Raw genomic sequence first — 24,253 nt, forward strand, 5'->3', positions numbered from 1 at the left:
GAGGTCTGGAGCACACTGGAGGAGCTCTGGGCACCTCCCAGGGGAGGTGCAGGTCAGGGGAGTGGTCACTCCCCTTTCCTTTGTCCAGTTTCGCACCAGAGCAGGGCTGAGGGATCCCTGAACCGGTGTAGACTGGCTTATGCAGAGATGGGCACCATCTATGCCCATCAAAGCATTTCCAGAGGCTGGGGGAGGCTACTCCTCCCCTGCCTTAACACCTTTTTCCAAAGGGAGAGGGTTTAACACCCTCTCTCTGAGGAAGTCCTTTGTTCTGCCTTCCTGGGCCAGGCCTGGCTGGACCCCAGGAGGGCAGAAACCTGTCTGAGGGGTTGGCAGCAGCTGCAGTGAAACCCCCGGAAAGGTAGTTTGGCAGTACCCGGGTCTGTGCTAGAGACCCGGGGAATCATAGGATTGTCTCCCCAATACCAGGATGGCATTGGGGGGGCAATTCCATGATCTTAGACATGTTACATGGCCATGTTCCGAGTTACCATTGTGAAGCTACACATAGGTAGTGACCTATATGTAGTGCACGCGTGTAATGGTGTCCCCCGCACTCACAAAGTCCGGGGAATTTGCCCTGAACAATGTGGGGGCACCTTGGCTAGTGCCAGGGTGCCCACACACTAAGTAACTTAGCACCCAACCTTTACTAAGTAAAGGTTAGACATATAGGTGACTTATACGTTACTTAAGTGCAGTGGTAAATGGCTGTGAAATAACGTGGACGTTATTTCACTCAGGCTGCAGTGGTAGACCTGTGTAAGAATTGTCAGAGCTCCCTATGGGTGGCAAAAGAAATGCTGCAGCCCATAGGGATCTCCTGGAACCCCAATACCCTGGGTACCTCAGTACCATATACTAGGGAATTATAAGGGTGTTCCAGTATGCCAATGTAAATTGGTGAAATTGGTCACTAGCCTGTTAGTGACAATTTGGAAAGAAATGAGAGAGCATAACCACTGAGGTTCTGAATAGCAGAGCCTCAGTGAGACAGTTAGTCATAACACAGGTAACACATATAGGGCACACTTATGAGCACTGGGGCCCTGGCTGGCAGGGTCCCAGTGACACATACAACTAAAACAACATATATACAGTGAACTATGGGGGTAACATGCCAGGCAAGATGGTACTTTCCTACAAAACCATAATCATGTCAAGCGACAGTACCTAATGACATCAAGGTCACAACCGACTGAGCCCATGTCTCCTGGTCCCAATCACAGCCTTCACCCCTCTCCTGCCCCTCCCCACCGACGCCTCCACTTTCTTCTTGAACAATTGCTTCCAGGGACTGATGGTGCTGTGTTTCCACCTCTACTTTGGCCCATTCAGTCTCTGCTTGATTTTTGAAAGGGGCCTCTTCTGGATTTCAGTGAGGTTTCTGCCTTGCTTTCTGTCTCTGCCATTCTGGTAGCATATCACTCCACTGGTCCTTCAGCATCAGGTGGCCACTTGCTTCCAGCCAATCCCACGCCTCCACAGCAGATGTGAAAACATGTGAACCATAGAATGCATATTTCAGGTTCAGCATCCTCAACTGGTGCTTGACCGTAATGAAAGTTTCTGGTTGGGGCTGCCCAGCCTTAGGGCAATCCAGGTAAATGCTCACATATCCCCCTCCCAATTACCAGGGACCGTCTTAGTAGGCCACCTACTTAAAAATTTTGTTGCAAGCGTGTGTTTTCCACTTTTAGGTCGTGGCATGTTTGTTTTTTAATATTTTTTTATTTTGTGATGTGTTTGCAATTAAACTCTTTTAAAAATTAAACAATGCACCATCTTACCAAGACCAGACCTAATGGCTAGCGCTTATTATTATTTCATAAGTTATTGATATTTTGTAAATGAATAACAACAAAGGGGCACTGCAAAGGAGTGTCAACAATTCTCGAGTATAGAAGTAAAATGTCAAAACCATGGAAGCGGGACTATACCAGAAGGCTTTAACCTAAGCTTCTTTGTAATCCTTCAATTTAAATACAGCAATAAACCTATGAATGTCTTCTTGATCTATTTATTTTGATATGATAACTTCCTTGGCTTGTGAGAACAGTGTGCCCCCTGAATATCGAATCAGCAATATCGATAGGAAATAGTATCAAAAATAAGATATCAGGTAAGTCTAGATTTTCTATACCTAACTCCACATATATGTACCTACGCTGTGCATATATCTACAAGGTATGTAGATGTGGAATTAGAAATCGTAAATCTATACTTCCCTATAAGCACTTACCTTTCGCTATTGTCCCTCGATATTAGGATGTTAAAATATTGATGGTGCCACATTCACTAGCACACTCAGAAGAACAGGTTATTCAAGAAGGGCTTTTCTACTGATCTTTGATCGTTTGTTGTCTGTCAAGCTGGATACTAAAGGACAATTTCAGTGTTTGATCGCAGGACAGAGGCCAGGGTGCTTGAAGGAGAGTAAATACTGTGTATTTGAACTAAATCGTAACGCTTCATGAAAGTAGACTTGTTCTTGTTTCAAGAATATCTTAGCCCAGAAAAGATGGGCCTGGTTTATGAAGAATTGCTCTTGTTTTGATTGTTTGGATTGTCTTAAACTAAGAGAAGCCCTTCATTAATCAGTTGTGATACTCCAAACACAGTCTTAATTTGGGAGAGACAGTCTTAACAGTAGCGTAATCTAGGAAAAAACTCATTAAATCAGATCAGTCTCCCTGGCTTGAAATAGTGTTAACATTTTCTTACACCAGGATCACTACTTCGTAATGGTGCCTTGCTAATCCATGCCTGCATGTTAATGCATTTGGGTAAAGCTAGATGTGTAGCCGTTAGCAGGCCTGGGACTATTTTATGGATACCCCTTCTGAACTACATGTAAACCTGTGTCTTTGGCTAATCTGTTTGCCTGAAAATGCACCAATAGCCCCATATTATTTCAAGATGTTCTTAAATGGGGTGGGAGGAAACCTTGCTTGAATTTCTCATGCAGACTTGCTCACAGAATGGAAATTTAAATCGTGCCTATTTCAATGATCATCAGTTGCTTTTTCACATGTGTGATCTAGCAAAGCATACATACAACACCTACTGGTCACTATGAGACAGACCTTACACTGCACTGTAGCAAGAAGTACCCATTCATACAGTAAGAATGTCATGGGCACAATAATACAATACATTACAGCGTGTCAGACGATTTAAGAGGGAAACTATACTTTAGGTAGAGGTGAAAAATGCAAATATGAGGTGCAAAATTCAGATCAATCTCGAACCAAAAGCGAGCCAGCTAGCCGTATAGTAACAACACATCATACAATTACATACATTTGTCACTAAACATTGCGCGAGGAGTGCAAGGGGCTTTTCGGTTGTGAACCAGAAGTTAGCAAGGAGTGCCAACATTGCAAGTAATCAACAACAGGGATTTTCAATAAGATGCCTTGATTTAGGTTGCACTACACAGTTTCTTGCAGTTGGATAAAGCAAACCCAACAGGGGGCAGTGCAAAACAGCAAAATAAAGGTGCAGAATTAACATATTAACTAGGGAATAGCAAAGCGGAACACTTGTCTGAATACCTGTCTGTCAACACAGTTATCTAATGAAATGGAACAGGTTCAATATAATGGGGCTTTAATTAATAGTGCAAAATAGCAATTTTGGGGTGCTAGTTGAAATATTAGTCTAGAGCTGAAGGCCAAGCAGGAAGGTTGGGCAAGAGACTGGCTGAATTCAGGACACACACTAATTTGACAAAAACCTATATAGGGTTCACTAAGTATACTAAGGGTGATATCCCATCTGGTGTAATTTGGTGCATAAGAACACATACGGTGGTAACACTTCCTTCCTAAGGGCTTTTGGCAGTAACTTACACTATGCTGTACTAGTGTTACTTTAGGCCTCAGGGTGATGGCCCATGGGACCAGAAAATTCAAGCAGGAAAGACACCTTAGTTGGGCGTTCTAGAAATGGTGGGAAAGGGAATGGGGCAAGATGGGAGCCCATGTTTTTAACAAAGGGTAAAGAAGAAAGCAAGGTTTGCAAGGCAGTAGCTATCGTTAGTGAAACAGGTGCTGTGGCACTGGAGTTCAGCGATTTAAGGGACCTGTTGCACCAAAATTATTACAGTCTTACTTTAAAAAAAGGTCATAGAAGTTCATTTTTCTTGCTACCATTAGGGCAGAGCGAACCTTGACTGCAAAGAAAGAAGTATCATGTGGGAACTCTTTTTTTCTAAAAGGACAGAGAGCCTATTTCAAGATTAAAGTGATGGCCAAATATGGTGGGGAAAGGGTGAAAGAGGCAGGGTAGAGTCTGCTACTAAGGGATGCAACTATCATTAGTGCAGCAGGTGCCCAGGAAGGTGAGGGACTTACAACAGCCCAGTTATGGGGAGCAGTGTTTTTTTAATTGATTCTGTGTTTGTTTAATGCATTTGATCCATTATAAGCTTCACATTTAGAGTGGATTATGAGCTACTTAACAAGTACCCCTGAAATGGTCACATAAGCCCCCGCTCTCTTCATTCAGTCCTGTCCCTCCCACTTCCCCAATCCTTGCTACATCATTTTGGAGGACAGGCCACATATTCAAAATATTTTGCTCAGGGGAGCTTAGAGCAAAAAAGATTGAAGGTCTCAGTTTTAAAGACACAACATGCCATATTTAGAAGGTGTCATCAGGTACTGAATTGCTATTCTGCCACTCTGGCATTTTCCGTGTGGTCTGAAGGTTACAGGGATAGTCTTAGAACTGGATGGGCTGCAAGACCCAACGGTGAAACCCACATGGGCTCTTCTACTCACTGCTCCCTTAGCCATAGCCGCAAAGATTTCAGATTGCTTGTGCAATATTTCTATGGTTTCAGTGTGTGTAAGAGTGACATTCTACTGCCAAATATGTGACACTTTTACACAGTTAAACCAAAGCAGTGTCTAGTATTTAGGTGCCACTCTGTGAGTTTTCTGCTATTGCATGCAGACATATCACACAACAATGAACATACATCAAATACATTCCAGGAGTGTTGGCATTACCTGTCCCTGTTAGCTGTATAAGCCTGTGGTTAAAGCCGCTCAGGTGCTGTTAAACTTCTGGCAGGCTCTGTTCTCGCTCTCTCTTCTGATTGCTGATGTCACTGGGGTTTTATTCCTCAGAGGTCCTGGCAGGTGAGGGCAGGCTGGCTGGCGATAGTACTTTTAATGCGTGTGCACATTGGCTGCTGCCACCCACCGGACTGTGCGTTAGGGCCCTCCCAACAAACATGACCTGAGAGCATGTGAGGGCTTCAGGTCTGGCCTTGGCTGAAATGTGTTGAGGGCTGTGGGACCAGCCATAGAGAACGGAACCAGTGGCAGCTCCCAGTGGTGGTGAAAACATCTTGCATCTGCTGCCTGCCAGCATGTTCTCAGCACCACAGAGCACTCTGAGGATCACACACGGTGCTTGTCTGGCCGGGCGTGGCAGTAGGAAAAAGACAGAGACCTGCTGCTGCCTGTAGGCCACTCAATGTCTACAGTGCATGGTCACTGGAGCCAGAAAACAACAGAACCAGATCCACGTAAGGCTGTGTCCAGATGCAACTGGACTGTTGTTTATGTTTTTTTTCGCTCTTATGTGTCACTGGATGACTGTGGAAAAGAGAGGCTGTGCATAGCACATGTTGCAGAAGCCACCTGTGATTACTCAATGTAGCGTAACAACTTGTGACACTTTGTAGCTAATTAGTGTGACTAGGAGAGATTTTCTGAGATAGTCCCAGTTTTTCACCAGCTGCCCATGCAGATTTCGGGAAATTTAGCTCATGGACTGGTTTTTAGAGAGGGTCGCCGGAAAACGGTGGGTGGTGACTTGTTTTCTTGTCCAAAGAAGAGATATTTGTCAAGTGTTATCAGTTAGCAATTTAATTAACAGGCGTTATACTGGATTTAAAAATTGTATCTTATTTGTGTTCTTAGTACCTCTTCTGTAATTCTATGCTGGTGAGCTCTGTCATTCGGTGTGCTCCGTTGAAGTAAAATTGTAGTCCTTCTATTTTTGTTAAATGTTCCGGTATTTGGCCTTAATATTCTGGTCATCCTACAGCTAATCCTCACCCCTCCCAACCCGGCTGAATGAGGTAGGGTGCAAGCAGCATCACAGTCAGACCAAGCCAAATGCATGTTTGCTGCTTTTGTTATGCAGCTGGTTGATTGCCTTGCGATGGTCCCAGAGTAGTTCTAATAAGTGACTAATGCTTAGAATGGTGATGAAGACAACACTAAAATGCGTTAGTCTAACCCCTTCATAAGCGGTACTTGGCAGGGCTGCTCAGCCCTTCCAGGGTTTCTAGGATCATGCGTGATTAGTTGCTCCAGTCCAGGCTTTTTCTTTGCATTATAGGGCTTTCAGTCTTAGTTCTTCCAGTATAAAACCAGCACTACATATCCCAGAAGCAAAATAGAAAAATCTTGACTGAAGCGAGTCAAGTATGAATGTGGGAAACTTGGCAACTATGCCGCGAGCAGAGTGGGGTTGGTTTGTATATTTTTGCCAGGTTTCATTTTGTTTTCCAGTTTGGCCCTGGCGTCAGGTAATAAAACCCCAAAAGTGTGCTTAGTAACTGATAGACCCCTCCCCCCCCCCACAATATATGTTTCTGATGACTGCACACGTACTGCGTCCCTACTCTCTCATTGCGTAGCCACATGTGCAAAGTGTGCTGCAAAGTGATAATGGAAAGTTGGCCATTTAAACATTGCTTCAGCCTCCAAATATGATTCACCCACAATAAGTTTAATGTCACCACCTGCCACAAACCCCCAATGTCACCCCATCTAAAACAATTATTTGAGAGATAATGAGTGGCAGTTGAGAGAAATTAGAAAAGAGGGGATGCCAGTTGCCTGTTGTGTCTTTTTTCTTTAATGTTTACACTAATGCAAGCCATTATTATGTAATTCATTCTAACCTGTATTGTTGGCATAGCCAAAGAACCTGAATTTGAAATATGGGTATTGAAATCGCACTCACAATCAGAAAATGGGGTGAACAAAAGAAAATGCACGTTGCGCTGGAAATGAAAGCGAAACCGTACCCTGACATAATAATAAACTCCGATGGTTGGTGTGGGTTTGGTTGCCACTAATTTACTCAATGCGAAAACAGTGAGGCAAAAGAATAACGGTGGAAAAGCTATGGAACACCTGGCAGCATGGTATACACATTTTCATACGCATTTGACAAACCGGGTCACATCAGCCCAGCGCATAACCTCCTTGAGGTTCTGTCCTTCTGAAGTGCATAATTAGGTTTTTGAGGATGCGAATTAGGCTCGCCACTACAGCACTGCCCTATTGGCAACATGCGCACTACGAAGGTGTGTTCCATTCACTGTTGCTGTCACAGAAGCTCAAAACATACCACCAATCAGCGAGCGCGGAATCTCCTTCCGCATTGGTGTTCCGGTTCATGTGTTGCCTGGCAACGAGACCACGCTGTAAACTTTTCTACCCGGTTTAGAGCAGCGCGCGGCTACCGGCGGAACACACCTGCGAACAATCAGGTGGAGGTAGCAAAACCCGAGAGCACCATCGCACACCGATAACCATAGCAAGACACCCCCTGAAATCCTCGGAGGGCAACCGAGTCCCCTCGGCTTTCGTACAGCCACATCATGGAGACACGGGATGTGGCTGGTATGCGGGTGCGTCCAGCCGTGCTGCGCTTCCTCGACACGGTTGTGGGTGAACGATACCGGGCGACCATCAGCGTCATCAACATCAGCAGCGGAGGCCGCAGCATAGAGATACACGGACCCGATGATCCCCAGGTACAGCGCAGTTCTTACCGGGGACGGTTGTGGGGATAGGTACAGGAGGAGAGCTGCCATCTGGGGCAACGGAGAGAGACCGAAGCCGGAAACCCAACGCAGATGGCGCTCACAGTTGACACTCACCTAGGTTTGCCAAATAGTACAGTGTTTAACAGCTGTGGAACTTTTTTATCCATGGATTGTGGGAGTTGTAGTCTTATCTTTATTCAAGGGAAAGCACACCCCTGGTGGCAATGATTTCTAAAAGGAAAGTTTACTGCTGAATTGGTATTCTTAGCTTTACATGGAATAATCTAACTGTCACACTTCACCCGAGGTGACATCCCACAAAGCTGAGGTACCCACAGTTGAGGAGCACCATTTCATGGGTTAATGCTGACCATATATTTCATGACGTTAGGACAGTATGTTCCTCATCGTGATCTTGCATGTAGCATGTGTTCGACCCATTGGACGAAAATAATAGGGTTCAATATTTTATAAAAATAGAACTCGTCTGTGTGCCAGTCCTTCTCGTTGCGCTCCAATCGCACCTTGAACCACAGACTCTAGTGTGTACACCTCTTCATCCTTTATAACGCGTGTAGCTTCTCAAATGCAGAGTACTTTCTTTTTCACCCAAATAAAGCCCAAGATATATAGCGGTTACTTCCCTTCTCATCCAGCGTAGCTTCATTTGAAACCCCCTTCCCCATTGATTCTGGGCGCCACATGTTTCCCTCCTTCAAATCTCGGCGTCACATATGTTGACCTTATTCCCCCCGCTCTAACCTTCCCCGTCTTAGAAGTAATGTCTTGCCTTCCTACATCAGCTAGGTCAGACGGGTGCGTATCCATTTCAATCGGAACAGTTAGACATTTTCTCCCACTCTTTCTCTTTTAAATCTATACTTCGCCATCGGTAGTTGGCTTAACAATAAGGGATGACATCTGCGATTTTTAAGTCCACGAAGGAGGTTCCATACTTAAACAAGCATTGGCAAAGTCAATAGGTCTCACCTACACTAGATCTATTGGCTTTAGCAATGTGTTTTTCCATGTTGTACACCAGTGTGGCCACTGTCCAGCATGGCTTAAAGTTAGTGGCAGAGTGGAGTGGGGGGAAGAGTGTTATAGAGTGGGTTTGTTGGAGTGTCAAGAGTGTAGTGGTGGAGTAGAATTTAATGGCAGAGAGTGTTGTGGAATGGAGTGGGGGTAATTGAGATAGTGGGGTGGATTGGCGTATAGTAGAGTGGGGTGGGTTGGTTTAGTGTAGAGTGGTATGGATTGAAATGGAGTAAAGTGGATTAGAGTGGGGTGGGTGGTTTGGACTAATAGGCATGTGGTGGATTGGAGTGAGGTGCGCTCGATGGGTTGGGATAGAGTGGGGTCGATTGGTGTAGAGTTGATTGGGATGTATTGAAATGTGGTGGGGTGCACTGGATTGGAGTGTGGTGGACTGCAGTGGATGATTGAAATGGATTGGGGTGGATTGGAGCGGGGTGGATCGGGGTGCAGTGGACTGAACTGGGGTGGGTAGTTTGGACTGGGGTGGAATGGATTGAGTGTGGTGGATTGATTGGGGTAGTGTGGGGTTGGATTGGTGTGGGCTTTGATGTGGGGTGGATTAATTGGAGGGGGTGGACTGGATTGTAGTGGGGTAGATTAAGGTGGTTTGGGGTGGATTGGACAGGAGTAGGATTAATGTGGATTGGACTGGTGTGGGGTGGGTGAAAGTGGATTGGGATGGTGTTGGTGGATTGGAGTGAGGTGGATTCGGTAACAGTGGACTTGATTGTAGAGAGCAGATGGGTTGTATGGAGTAGAGTGGGGTGGGAATGATTGGATATGAGTGAGATGGATTTAAGTGGGATGGGGTGGACTGGGTTGTAGTGGGGTGGATTGGAGTGGGGTGAATTGGGATGGAGTGGGGTGCATTGGAGTGCAACACAGCGAATTGCAGTGGGACAAATTGTTTTGGATTGGAGTGGATTGTTTGTGATTAAAATGAGGAGGGTTGGAGTAGGGCAGACAAAAATGGGTTGGAGTTGGGTGTTTTGGAATGAGTCATATTTTTTTTGATTGAAGTGAGACATTCTAGATTGGGGCAGACTGTTTTGTATTGGAGTGGGCAGATTGTATTAAGTTGGGTTGGGGTGGATTAGGTTGTGGGGTGGATTGGAATGGGCAAAGTGGATTGGAGTGGGGCATAGTCTTTTGGATTGAGGTGGGACGAATTGAAGTGGAACAGGCTGGAGAGAGGTTAATTGGAGTGGAGCAGGTTGGTGTGGGGCAGATTGTTTTGGATTGGAGTGGGGCAGATTAGATTGAGGTGGGTTGGAGTGGATGGGATTGGGGTAGATTGTAGTGGAGTAGATTGGGGTGTGATACATATTGTGTTAAAGAATCATTTCAGAAATGATACACAATAATGAATCTATATGTTGCTTTTTAATATTTAGAACAAGATAATAATCATCTTTTGACAACCGCACCCATGAGCAAAATCAAAAGGAAAACACGAGTGCAAAGTGAGGAAAATAGGACTTGGCAAAATAAAAGAAAGTTAGCTCTGAAAAAAGAAAACTTTGCAATTTGGTTTGTCCTGTGGGTAGTTTTTTTTTACAGTCACAAGTCCTCTGTTTGCAGGGTGCTAGAAGTTAAAAAGAACAAAATAGCACCCCAATTATGTTGGGTGCAGCGGAAGGGCACTGATTAAGTTGAATCAATCAGTGCTTTGTTCCTGCTCCACACAGAGGAATGGAAATGACGCCAGGTCTGCAGTGACGTATTACGAGGCTGTAAAGAAGAGTAAAATGCAAGCCAGCAAATGGTAAGTGACAGGCTGGCTCCAAGCCTTTTACTGTACACAACAGTCTCGGAAACAAGACTCATGTGCTAGCCCATGCACTTGCAGGCTCCATCTTCAAAAAAGAAAACGGTAAATGGGTGCCTTGGACCATGTACGGTACTGCTGGGTAACCCAAACATACCCTAGCCTCATTACCAGTGCTGGAATTGGTTAAAATAATACCCTGAAAATGCTACAGAGATCCGTGTTTTGTCTAGTCACAGCTAACATAGCATAGACAGTTTATGCATCGGCTGCAAAACACATCGTGTAACATGCAGATCACAAATTAGCATTTTCTGTAGATACGTGGGTTAGCCGAGAGATCATTTTGTTTCTTTCATATGTTCCAGTTCTTCCCATATAGCACAGTGAGCTATGAACCGGCTTCAAGGACCTAAACCTTGTAACCCGCATGGTATTATATAAAACGTCTTGTATATTGATTTGTCATACTTGTATGATTTCTTGTCTCTGTACAGAGTATGTGTGTGATGTACAGTGCCCTGATACCCTACGTGGGGATGATTAGAGTTATAAGAGAATTTCATAAAAAACGAAGGGCTATTTCATTTGTTGTGTGTAAATACTCATAAAGATACATGTCATTCATGCAGTGCATGCATATTTTTACACATAAGGGTTGAACAAAGTCAAAATCATATTTTCTATGTACGTGGAAGGGATAACCAGTTGCATGCCTTTGTTTCCTTCAGTTGCATTGGCTTCTAGGGGTGAGACTGCAGATAGCTTCCAGTCGGGATGGTCGTGGAACAAAAGGAGGGTTAAAGGTCCTTTAAATCAGGCCTGTGTTTTGGGCCCAACTGGAAGTGAAAATAAGAAAACCCTTTCACCACATGCAGGTTGCTGCTAGGAACTGAAGCAGAGAATATCCCAGCACTGTTCACTGTGTCCATGTTTCACTGGGGCCAGACGAATCCCAGATCCAGCTCAATAATAGCTGCTGGATTTGGGATCCTCCTGTATTCCCTCTCATTTCCAGCAGTGCTTACTACTTGCTTAAAAGAGCTCTTACGTGGTATAAGTCCATGTATGAGCAGCTCATCAGGTCCACAATTTAGCTTTGCACTGTGGGACTCGTAGTTCTGTTTATCCCATTTTAGCATCTAGACTACAAGTCCCACAATGCAAATTAAAAACCTGATTGAGTGAGCTACTTAAACATGGACCTGGGAAACTTGAGCTTTCTGACTTTAACAACAACCTCTTATCTCTAATCCAACTCTTATGTTCTCCCAGTTTCCTAGACAAGGTCTGATTATGGGAGCCATTTAGGGTACAGTTCGGTAGTGCCTTGATGACTATAGATCTGCTTTTCTCCACCCATGGACTAGGTTTATTTTCTTTCTTCTCATATTGCCATGGTGACAACATTAATTGCTTTTAGGCTCTGATGCACTGAATGGTTGCACAAACCGTAGGTATGCAGTTGTCAAGGCCTGGTACCGAACTAAGGGCCAAATGTACTAAAAACAATGTGTGCTGGTAAACCTTGCAATTTGCAAAGTGAAGGAATTTGAAAATGCAAAATACTACTTAACCCATTTTGTAAGCCGAAAATGCTTTTCTGACTCGCAAAAAAAGGTGTAACGACTCATACCAAATTGTAAGTATGATGGAATTTAAAACCGCCATCCTTCCGAATCGCAATATAGTGCTATAAGTATCAGTGTTGTGAGCACAATTGCCGTAGCAAACAACTGAACTGAGCTGTTAATAAGATCTCAAAGGTGGTAACCGACCTGGTCCGAGCGCAAAAACAGACAGATCGCAAACAGTCGGTGAACAATTTGCAACCACTTTTTGAAACTTATCTCTCTGTATATATGGCTCTGAGTTACATAACTCAAGTTCAGTGCATGTAATTGTAATGAAAATATAAATGTGCAGGTGTTCAATATCCCAGATCATCTGTTTGCCACTGAGAAGTGCTGGTACTCACAGATTGAAAGTATGGCACCCCAACTGAGAAGGGTCAGTTTTCTCCCTATCAAATTATAGAAGTGCAGATACTCGGTACATGATAACTTCTCTTTTGAAGCACTTTTAAAGTTTCCTACTTAAATAAGATACATTACAAAGAAGGCTAGTCGCATAGGTTTCAAAATAGTTGGGTTTCAAAGTAGTTAACTTCTACAAGGAGAGAGGAGCCATATGTCCCGGTGAAAACCAGGCCTTGTCACCTTTTTAAACTCCATCAAGTGTTACCTGCCGAAATCTAACAAGTGGCATGAATTTTATTGCCCTCGGTAGTAACCGGATGTTTTAGGTAACATGCCACTTGTTGATGTGGGCCATGCCGCAAACAAGTGTTTGTGAACCGATGCCAATGTAACAGTCCGCTTTGCAAGAGGGACAAAGTATTCAAATTGCAAGACCAATTGTTGAAGGCAGATTTTTAATATGATGGTAACAAATGAAGATTATTTCCAGATGTATCTGTTTGGAGCAGTAGGATTGCCTCCAAACTACTTATCGACTTTTTCAGGCGGAGCAGCATTATTAAAGTTATTTGGAACGCCACCCACCTTCCGCTGGCACCATTTAAACTAAAAAAAATAAATAAAAAAAATAGGCTTATGATACTATCTTTGTCAAATGCAAAGAAGGAGCCAGAGGGTACCCACACTGGAATGTTTTTTTCTGTTCAGTGTGGTATTCTACTTTTAAAAAGCATTGATATATTGTTCCTGGTTTTTGGAAAGGTGATAGTTTACTTTGTTTCTTATTTTATTGCTTAAATGGAAACGTTAGTGGCCATCTTTCCAACTCGAGATTCATGCTATTCCATCCACCGTTGGCTTTGGACAGCCAAACGCTAAATTGTGTTCCGTGCCAAAATATAATCCTTTTTGCAAGTGATTTACATTTAAAGCAGAGGATGGAGTGAGCGAGAACACATTGGTACTGAGTGCCACTACTATTTTTATTGACAAAATAAGACACTGCTTTTTCCAAATATTTTAACTGTTCGTGTACATTTCTTTTTGTAGTTAATCCACCGCTCTTTATCTTGCAGTTGCAATATATGCACTTTTTTGAAGATCTTATTTTTCGCCTGTGCCCCGATTAGCAGCATACATCTAAACTGTTTACACAAGCTCTCCTCCCTACTCCACCCACCCTTCCAGCCACAGTTCCACTACTTAGTTTGGTTACACTTCTAGAATTGTCACAGAAATTAAGAAATTGCTTTATTATTAATAATAATATTATTATTGTTATTATCATTATTATTTTGGCAACGCATTTTTTTATCGACAACCGACCTTGGTCTATCAAAACAAAATGTATTTTATGTTATTGATGTGTATTTTGCCTTCAGGTAGCAAGAATCAAGATTACACAGACTTGGTATATGGCACCCCGAACTTCGATGGGGGGAGGGGAGCACTCAGTATTACAATAAAGCACTGGCCAGGCCACACCTCACCCCAAATGGCTCTGAAGATTGGTCTATAAGTTTGGGGTGCATACGCACTGTCTGAATCATTGTGTACAACTGAGTAGTTACTGTCATTAGTTTCTAAAATTGCTGGAGGATGAAAACTGTGCGGGCAGAGCAAAGTATTGCTAGCTCTCTTCCATGCCGGCTGACTCCAGGCCACTCCCCCTCTACGCTTAATCTTGTACTATACAGTTTATTTGATTTCACGCCACTCACCCCACCTCACCCCCCGAAAAAAAAATCGTGCCCTTGCTAGTATTTTACCACTTTACCTGTGGCTGTTACTCTTGTGCTAATAGGTGCTGGGTGCAAGCCATTGTAATACAATCTAATTGACCAGTGGCACCAAAAGATAAGTTAATTTGGGTATGTCTACCCATACATGCAGTGCTGGACTACATTTTTTTTTTTTCTCCATTTACTTAACATGAAAGTTAAATTGTTGTGAATAGAGGATCCCGTGGTTGTTAGGCCAGCAAAGTTTGAATAGTAAATGTAGGTATTATATTGCTGAGGTCCGGAATATGATTTCCCTTGACATCAAGAGGCCGATGCAAACGTTTGTCTACGTTATAGTATGCAGCCCTGCAATGTCAAGTATAGCCTACATAAGGAGCTCCTATCTACCAGTTTGATCACACATGAACTATCATTGAAACGATGAAAATGGATTCTACTTCATAATGAATCACATTCATTCCAGGTTGCCTCAGTTTGAGGCACTGTAGTTCTGATGATTAGCGTCCTTGGATAATCCTAAAGGTCCCATGATCTTTCCTGTGTTTGAGTGGAACAAAAGGAGTTGGCTCTTGCTCATCTGCCAGCAGAGGTGGGGCCATATAACATGGACCTATGAAAATAGAAACAATTGATGCCATCCAAAATCAACAATTCACCAGGCATAGTGCAAGAACCCACTGCAGACCAGTCCAAATGTGTACATTACAGCATGAGCCCCATGCCACTCACGTGTGCCCCACACAAGGAATGGCATGCTCAAACTGGTAATCTAAATCTTTTTGGACAAGTATGTTGTAGGGAATGAAATGGTGGAGCACCTCAAAGAAAACCAGTGAGGTGAAAACCACTGCGAATGGTACCATGCAAGTCAGATAGCAAAATTGCTCGCTATCCAAAAATGTCCTCTACCAATAACCCCAACAAGGCTGATTAAGCGGAGTATGTCTTCCTAATATCCTTCTCGGGCTCCAGGAAACCGAAGTAGATCCCAGCAGCAAAGTCCAAGATCATGGACTAACAGTTAAAAACCTCATTAACACTGCTGTATCAGTGAACGTCATGGAAAGTGATCAATATCTCAATGTGAACCTTGCCACAAACAATGCATCTATGCACATGAAAGAGTGACACCCCTTCCTTTTACCAGATCCTTCTTGACCATCACCATCCATGAAAGCAATACGGTTCAACCAACTTCTTTGTTGCAGTGATAAACACATGACACCTAATCATCTGTGTGGCTGCTGAAGAACTAGGACTGATATTCTTTCCTAACAGTGTTATCACGCGCATCATCAAAAAAACTTCAATAAGATTTTGAAAATGTACTTATATGGCTGATTTGCCTGAAAGCACAACCCATTAATTTATATATTGATAACGTGATCATGTCATTCACCCTCAAGCTTTGGAAGACATCTTTCCACTTGAGACCCTTAGACGAAGCAAAGCTCCAAAAACTACACAACCTTGATCTTACCAAGAATGTGTCAAGACCAACATACTGGGCTTCAACCCAGTGCTAATGCCATAACAATCAGGGGTATAAAGGATTTGCATTTATTTGTAATTGCCCAGCTTAGGTATTAAAAGGGAGAGACAGCTGACCCAAGTTGGGTTCGCATGGGACTTAAACTTCTGCTTTGCAAACATAACTTGAAACTTGTGGGTAGTCTCTCTTTTGTAGTTTTTTATAATGCCCTGGCATGGTGGTGGGCTGGATAATAAAAGTAAGTGTGGACATTCTACTGGTGCTGGAAACACAACTCTTGGCCATATAATGCCACTTCATTGTGGTATCTGAATACTGCCAGACCCCTGAGAGAATCTAATGGCGTGGCAGCTACCATTAAAAACCATTTCTCTCAACAGCCTAGTAATTGATGTCTTTGATTTAATTTTGGCGGGGGAGTTGAGGAAGGAGGAGTCAATATCTCTTAAATGAGGTAGAATTGGACCACAGTGAGAAGTCTGATTTTCGTTTATGCAGAAGACATATTTGTCAGGGAGCGAAGTCAGGGATGGGTGATTCGAGAGGTAATATTTAGCAATCTGACAGGACGAGGTGAATACCATGCTACTCGTGCTGTAACTAAGGTCCCAGAACAACAGAGGAGATAGCTCTAAGCATGGATAAGGAGAAGGACAAAAATAAGGTTTGATCAAAGTGAGGGATGTATTGGTATATGACAAAAGGTCTATTAGTAACTTCGGGAAGGCCCTTTGGGATTCACCACAGCAGACTGCTCTAAACAGCATTCATACAGTGAAGTCCTAGATTGGCCTACTGTTATAGGAACTGTTGTACTCAATGCAAGGAGGACCAAGACTGAGAACCACACTGGGACTGGTAAGTCTCCAAGGCACCTGGGCACCACAACAGAAGTCTTTCTCTTACCTGATCAGGACTGAGAGTAAGCCAGAGGTCACAGTGTAGACGGCTATAGACTGCAATAACAGTGGGTAGAGTTTGGAATTGAAAAGAAATCCAGAGTGGAAAGAATAACCATAATACAGAATAAGCAACGATCAAGAGCAGGAAACTAGACGATATGAAAGAGCAGGAGACCGAGGGCAAACACTACACTAGCTGAGGGTGCGAGCAACACAGCAAAGAGACTGAGATAATTAAGACAAAGCATTAAGAACAGGGCTTCAGAAACCAAGAATAGGGATTATGGAATCGAAAGGAGGCTGTACCTAACTGGCACAAAGACATTATTCCCTGATGACACAGGGAAACGTGAGCTTGGATTAAGAAGTGGGTATTCAAGAATATACCCAACAGTCACGTGACCAAGTAATGCTATGCTGGTACAGAGAAACTCAAACTCGGATTCAGAACAAGTTCAGAATAGTAAATTAGAAAACGGATGCAAAGGGAACTGCTGCCAAATCAGAAAATATGTGGTTAAAAGCCCAACAGGGAAAACGCAGAAAATCAGGATATCGGGCAAGAAAGGAAAAAGAGAGGGAAGGAAGAAACACAAAGCTCAGTGCTGCACTGGACAAGCATGAGAAATCAATGCTGCAAAAAAACAGTAGCAGGACACCTGATCCTAATCAGGCTTTCAAAGATTCACCAGTACAGGCAATTGGAATAGAAATCAGGGGCTCCCAGTAATGGCAAATGAGGCACAACATCTGAATGCAAAAGTCAGTCTTAAATCCCTCCTTCCAGCCCACACGGGGTGATTGGAACACAGAACTAGTGAGCTAGCAGTAGCACAATGCAGAAGAGGGCACATAAAGTCCCTCCTCCAGCAGTCGGCCTGATGGGGTGCATGGAGGTGCTTGGAAGCAATAAGTAAGCAGAACAAAACTCCGAAGTGGCATATACATTGGATAATATATCGGAACATGGTAGGAGTTCATGTAAGGGAGCACATGAGAAGGCCGAAAGTGGCAATGCAGGGTTAAAAGTATAATGAGATTCACCAAAAAGCCACTCTCTAGATCTCAGTCTCTGTTAAGACATCATGCATTAGGAGTTAAGTAAACCCGGAATGGAATCTGCAGTCAATCTTATTTCCAAGAGGATTTGTAAAGTCTGTGAATGAACTTTGAAATATAGCACAATTTCCAAACTAGTTTTCATGATAGTAACAGGCTCACAAAAGGCCTTCAAGCCGTGCTACCTGCTGGCATGATAGGAGGAGCTTGACCATATGTTTTACCGTTAATTGAATCCCTCAGGTGAAATACATATAAAGGCTTAAGTGAGTGACCATCTATACTTACAGGGTTAATTGTGCCTCCAGATTCATCACTAAAACTTCTTTTATCAATGCAGATGGCAAGGTGCTTGCCAAAGTCAACACTCCAACAGTATTTGGAGTAACTGCATTTGAAATGAATTTAGAATGCACAGAAATGCCAAATAATGAATCCTCATACACCCAGAGCAAAGTGTGTGTCTGACACATAGGCTACCTAAATTTAATACTGGATCTTCCCACAATAGTCTTGATTTGTCCCACAGGCTCAACTTACCCTTCACTTTTAAAGTTGCCGTATGTTGAAGTCATTTCATACTTTAGATTGCCATAAATGTTCTGAGTTCTAATACAAAGGTATATTGGCCATATTTAGGAGCTGTATACATATTCTTTATCAATGCTCATTAGCCTGTGTCGGGATTCATTAAATTACGTTTCCGGTTTCGAAGATACACCAGACAGGGGCTCCCGCTATCTTCACTTTTATTGGCCTTGAAGGTTAAACAAATGACTGAGTCGGAACTTAAAAACACAAAACTCAAATAATGACATGGAACTGAACATAGCATAATTACTTAAGGTAACCTAAACACATAATTTACGTGATCTTGAGGCTTTTGGCCGAGTTGAAGCGAGTGGCACAGAAGAAGGCCCTACTTACGACCCCATTCATTAGCCAGAGGGATAATGTCTTTGCCTCATTAAAGAAGTATAAACATATAGACCTGGTATCAGAGTCTTATTTTGTTGACCCATCAGAATACAATAGCAGGTTTGCATGGTACGATAAGAATTAAGTATTTAAGATTCCGACTGCTTTACATACTCTCTGAACATACTCTCTGAACCGACTTTGTGGATACAAAAAGGAACCCTCTTATGGAATGGAATACAATAATAGTAGACTTCTTTTGTAAGACTGAGTGAATTGTAAGGAGCAACATATGGATTGGTTATGTGGAAAAAAATCGTATGTGGACTTTGAGATGCTAGAAATTAACTCCTACTGTTGGGCTGTGCAGTTGTTAGTGATAAAGAATAATACAAAATATCCTTAAAGCTAGAACATGTGGCTCTGGAAGAGGTGAACTTGATGCATTTCTGGTACCCTGCTAATCTCTAAAGGTGTTCCTGCTCACCACACTTATGGTGACTCAATTTTTGCAAGTGGCAAGACAGGTGAAAGTGTAGATTGATAGCCTCACCAAGCTTGGGAAGCACGTTTGAGTTATTATTCATGTATATGGAATTAATAAACAACTGTAGTGTTATGCTCATTTCTAAATTGGACAAAAAGCGCCACATTGTGGCAGACTGTCCTAAGTGCCAGTGTTGCTAAATAAGTGCTGGTACCGAGCACCATAAACCACCAGCTCAAATTAAGCACTGCACACATGTTATAATTCCCAAAACTGGAGGACTGCCTAAGGTATCAGCAAGTTGTTAATGCATGTACGCTCTGCACTTAGTGTTGGCTACTATGAATGATTTACACTAAGCCACTGAATTGTCCAAAAAAAAAAAAAGAGTGGATTTGCCTTCCTTGTTTTACGGTCCTTCTAAGAACCAGCCATTGGAACTTTGAGCAGGACCAAAACAAGATATTGCAAGATCGAAGGAGACATACTTCTCAAACATTCAGTGGTTACTTTGTCAAAGACTTTAATTGGATCAACATCCATAGAATTTAAAAATGCCAGCCTTTCTCGCAGTAAAACCGATGGCCAAGATTATCCTCACCCCTCTTTTTTAGGACAGCATGCAGAGTGTGGTGCTGAACTTTACCCTGACTGTCCTGTATGACTATTGCAATGCACCTGTCCCGGCTTTAAAAAAAAAAAATCATCTACTGCTTTTGTCTGCACCACTTTTAATGGGAGATGGTTGTGCATGTTTCTTTCCCCTTTTGTGAAGTTACTATTCCCCAAATGTACTAAGCCTACTAATCTATCAAACGTATCATGACCTCTAGACCGAGCTTGCTCCTCTAAGAACGCCTGCCTTTTAATATTAAATGTTAATTCCTTTATAAATTTAAATATGTACATATTTCAATATTTACATTTATCTTATTCATTTTTGGTTTTGTGTGTGTTTCAGAGCACTGTACATATATTTTTTTCCAGCTCAATTAACAACTGAACTTTTGCAATTTGGATTTAATTTCACACTGTAACATCATGTTCCACTAGCAGCATCAAGGGGGTTATTTACCAGCCCCTTTCGCTGCCGGTGCATCACTTTTTTTATATGGGGAAAAAACTGACGCACCGGCTGCGCAAGGGCCTTTTAAATAAGCCTCCAAATGTTTAGATGCAGCGTTGTCTCCCGAAAGGGCATGTTGTTTAACCCAAGCCCTGTATCCAAATTGTTCTTCTCAGTGGCCTTCAGCACATGTTTATCGTTTTCTAATGATGGAGCCGCGGGAACTGCTCGGAGTGTTCTATATGCGGTCTCCTCAATGACATTATATCGTTGTATAATAAAGAAAAGATGTACCATTGTAAACCTGGTGCTCTTGGTCCTGGTTTTCCGTCCTTCAGAACTGGTTGGGAGTACCAGTGTCTGCAAACAAAAAAAAATCTTATCCAAAAGAAATGTATTAATTTAAAGAGGTTTAATGAAACCCTGTTGCGGGCGTTCGTGTGCAAGCCCAGGCTACGCCGCCTCCTACGAGTCACCCACCACCCATTCTCACCGAGATTCTGCATGTTGGAGTGCATAAGCTTTGAAGGGTTGGTTGGGTTATTCTTGAGAATGATCGGCAAACCAGGACTAAGAGTTCTGCAATTAGCATCCAACTATTTTTCCCTTGCTAGATATTCTTGCTCTCCATCTTTTCCAAGTGGCCGGAATCTTGATTCTGCATCGAAACAGAACGGTGGGGCGAGATCGAATATGTTGGCTAAGCTTCAATCAGATAAAGAACTTGTTGATTATAAGCCACTCCTCTATGGATGTTGAATCCAATAAGTGAAGCTCAGTTTTGGGAAGAATAGTGGCTTCCACTGCTTCTATTTTTATGGGCAAATCTACTTTAATTAGTGGGTGAATAATTTAGAGATCTGATAGAACTTCTCCATTCTTAGTAACATTTCTGAGGTCTGTAAATCTCCAGGTTGTGTAGTCCACCGGTGAAGTGTAGGCGGGCTAAACACCGGAAAAGGCATGACGTATGCATGCCTTTTACAAATGAAAGCAAGCATATCTTAAAGAGCAAGCCCAGGAACCAATGAAACAGACTGACGTGACCTGGGCCTGGTTTGAAGCCCAAAGGGAGATTACTTTATGGACGGAGCGCTTTGCGCTCGCCCATAAAAATGGATGACCAAATAGCACAAAGAACCACATTGTTTTCCAATCATTAATTTTGTATTACAAACCAGTACTTTATAACTAAGCACATTGTGTTTATGCAAGGCAATGTATTGTTCTTTTGAAGCCATTTACAGTTCATTAATCATCTTTCCTTAAAGCAATCACTACCAAAAAAGTAGCTTTCCTGTTGAGGGCTGAGTCAAAAGAAGTAATTGAATCAAAGGCCGTCTTTATGATGAAAACAAGAACCAGATTTTAATTCTCTTAGAGGAGATAATCGGCATATGATATAAACCAACAAACTAGGAATCTCAGAGACACTTCTAGTAGCAGATTCCTTACCTTTGGTTTTCCCAGACATCAGGCTGGATCTGTTAACTTTTGCTGAGCAATACCTCTTGTGCGTGATTCCAGGTGGTTCCATTTGTCTCCACATGGTGTCGTTGGCGTCAGAAGTGACATTGCAGTCCCCTATATAGGCGCCTCCAAGGCTCATGGATGTCCGTTCTTCTCTTTCTGCCCCAGTTAGGGCAGATCCGGAGAGAGCTACCCCCTGTTGCTTAGTGACAGGCCTTTTTTCAACATTTTGTCAAGTTTTTCTTGCAGTATGTTGAGGATGTAATTGAGAGAGGCTGGATTCAAACTGTGTGGCGCCTGTTACAGTGCCATGTTGGTTACGGAGCCCCATCTCGTTTGCCTCTGGTGCCTCAAGTGCGACCACAGCTCCAAGTAGTGCTCGGAGTGGCAGGCCATGGCGCTGAAGGCTTTGAGGGAGAGGTCCCTAAAGCTGCTTGTGCCTGGCAGTTGGCAACACCGGCATGTGCAACTCCTAGGAGGTCTTGATCCTGGTTGAGAAGGAAGTTGCAGGACTATTCCAGGAGCCCCAAGTCCTTCATCCCAATCAAGGTCCTCTGTACACTCAGGATGGTGGGGCGGTAGAGGCACAAGAAGAAGTCCAACATGACTTCGACTTCACTTTGTCCATCAGCCAAAGAGACGAGTGGGAAATATCAGCATTCCCAGCACTATTCTGCTGAGCAGTTGCCCAGTTTGACTCTGCGCCCCCCCGCTTTCTATGAGCCAGATCCACATCCGCTCAGATAAGTTTTATGAGCCCATGCGCCGAGTATTGGAACAGGCTGATCCATCTGGTGCGCATTCAGGCCCTGTGGGGTCCGAAGAGGTCCTCACTGGTTCCACGCTGACGGCTTCGGCCTAGGCTCCTGTGTGGTCTCACGGATCCTATTCTGGATGAGGACCAGTGCCGCTCATACCCATGTGGCCTTCTCCGGCACTGGTCCTGATGCTCCCAGCACCAGCCCCATTCTGATTCCCTATGAGCCAGAATGGCGTTGTATGATGCTGATGGTGCCATCAGGTGCCATAACATTGCCTGAGCCTATTTAAGCAGCCAGGAAGAAGAGTGGAAGAGCTCACTGGACCCTTTTAAGCACCAGTTGGAAAGTACTTTAGACTGGAATGAGAAGCTAGTGCTCTGGACACCTCTACAGATACTGGCTTGCTCTCTTCCCCTACTGTGGCTATGGAGGAGGGAGCTTCCTACGCTATGGTGGTGCGTAGGGCAGCAGAGGTCCTTGACCTTGAACTGCCCTCAGTGGCTGTCAAGACTAATATATTGATTGAAGTGTTTCAGCCTGGGGCTTCAACAACAGAATCCCGTCTGCCCTTTAATGAAGCACTTATCGACGTCCTGCTGGGAACTTGGTCCAAGCTCAGCACAGGGGATCCTGTAAGTTGGATGATCACCTGCCACCATCGCCCTGCACTGGGCGATCCTTGCTTCCTCAGCCAACACCCCACCCATGACAGCTTGGTAGTCCAAGACTCTACTTTCCGTGGTTCATTACCTTCCACTTCCCCAGAAAGGGAATCCAAGAGGCTGGACCATCCTGGGAAGTGTGTGTGTGTTTTTTTCTTCTTTTTTCTCCACAGTCTGACACTGAGGTTGGTGAACACCTTGTATGTATTGGCCAGTTTTTCGCATACTATTTAGGATACGGTTGCACAAGTGCTTCCTCAGATCCCAGAGGAGGCCTGAGCCATACTCTCTCAAGCGGTGAAAGACTGTAGAGATGCAGCTAAGTTCAACATTCGGTGTGGCTTGAATATGACTGACTCGCTAGGCAGAGCGGTTGTGTCTGCAATGGCCTTATGGTGCCACGCCTGGCTGAGAAGATCTGTTTTTTTTTCGGTGAATTGTCCAGGCAAACCTTATGGACATGCCCTTCGATGGCACTCTCTTATTTGGAGAGAAGGCGGTCTCTGCACTGGAGCACTTTAAGGAGTCCTGGACTACGGCCAAATCCTTGGATCTATAAGCGACCCCTCAGCCACTGTCTGCTTTTTGCCTCTTTTGTGGCTACAGAAGGGGTATGGCACCGCACCAGCTGTATGCCAGCCACGTCCTACACAACCAACCCAGGTTCCAAGAGGATGTGGTCGTAGTGCCTTCAAAACTAGAGGGTCTGCAGGCCAGAAATCATCCATCACCCAGCCGAAGGCAGCTACTGCCTCAAAGCCCTCCTAGTTTGGATCTGCAGGAGCATGCTGGCCCAGTTGGAGGGAGAACACACCACCATCTCCTCCACTGGCAGTCCATAACATGAGATGCATGGCTACTGCAGATCATCAGGAAGGGCTATGCCCTGCCTCTTCAATCCTTTCCTTCTCTCCCCCCCCCCCCCCCACCCTCCTCCCATACTGCTTCTAGAGGAAGTTGACTCTCTTGGCCAATACAGCCAAAGAAAGGTTCCCAATATCAGAAGTAAGCAGCAATTGTTATTTCACTACTTTCTGATACCCAAAAGAACATGGGTCTTCGCCCTATTCTAGACCTGCAGACCGTAAATCTCTTTCTTAAG

At 43.7% G+C, this 24,253-nt stretch overlaps 1 protein-coding gene across 1 annotated transcript in view; it reads left to right on the forward strand.

Annotated features, from left to right (window-relative positions):
• The first annotated feature begins 7,465 nt into the window (after positions 1 to 7,465).
• Positions 7,466 to 24,253, forward strand: part of CFAP47 (cilia and flagella associated protein 47) — a 2,216,809-nt gene continuing 2,200,021 nt past the window's right edge. Inside the window, exon 1 of the mRNA XM_069204610.1 lies at positions 7,466 to 7,792. Coding sequence (XP_069060711.1) covers positions 7,637 to 7,792 — 156 coding nt within the window. The 5' untranslated portion in view covers positions 7,466 to 7,636. The remainder of the gene's footprint in view (positions 7,793 to 24,253) is intronic.

Source organism: Pleurodeles waltl, chromosome 8, assembly GCF_031143425.1.
Source record: "Pleurodeles waltl isolate 20211129_DDA chromosome 8, aPleWal1.hap1.20221129, whole genome shotgun sequence".
Taxonomy (NCBI): Eukaryota; Metazoa; Chordata; class Amphibia; order Caudata; family Salamandridae; genus Pleurodeles; species Pleurodeles waltl.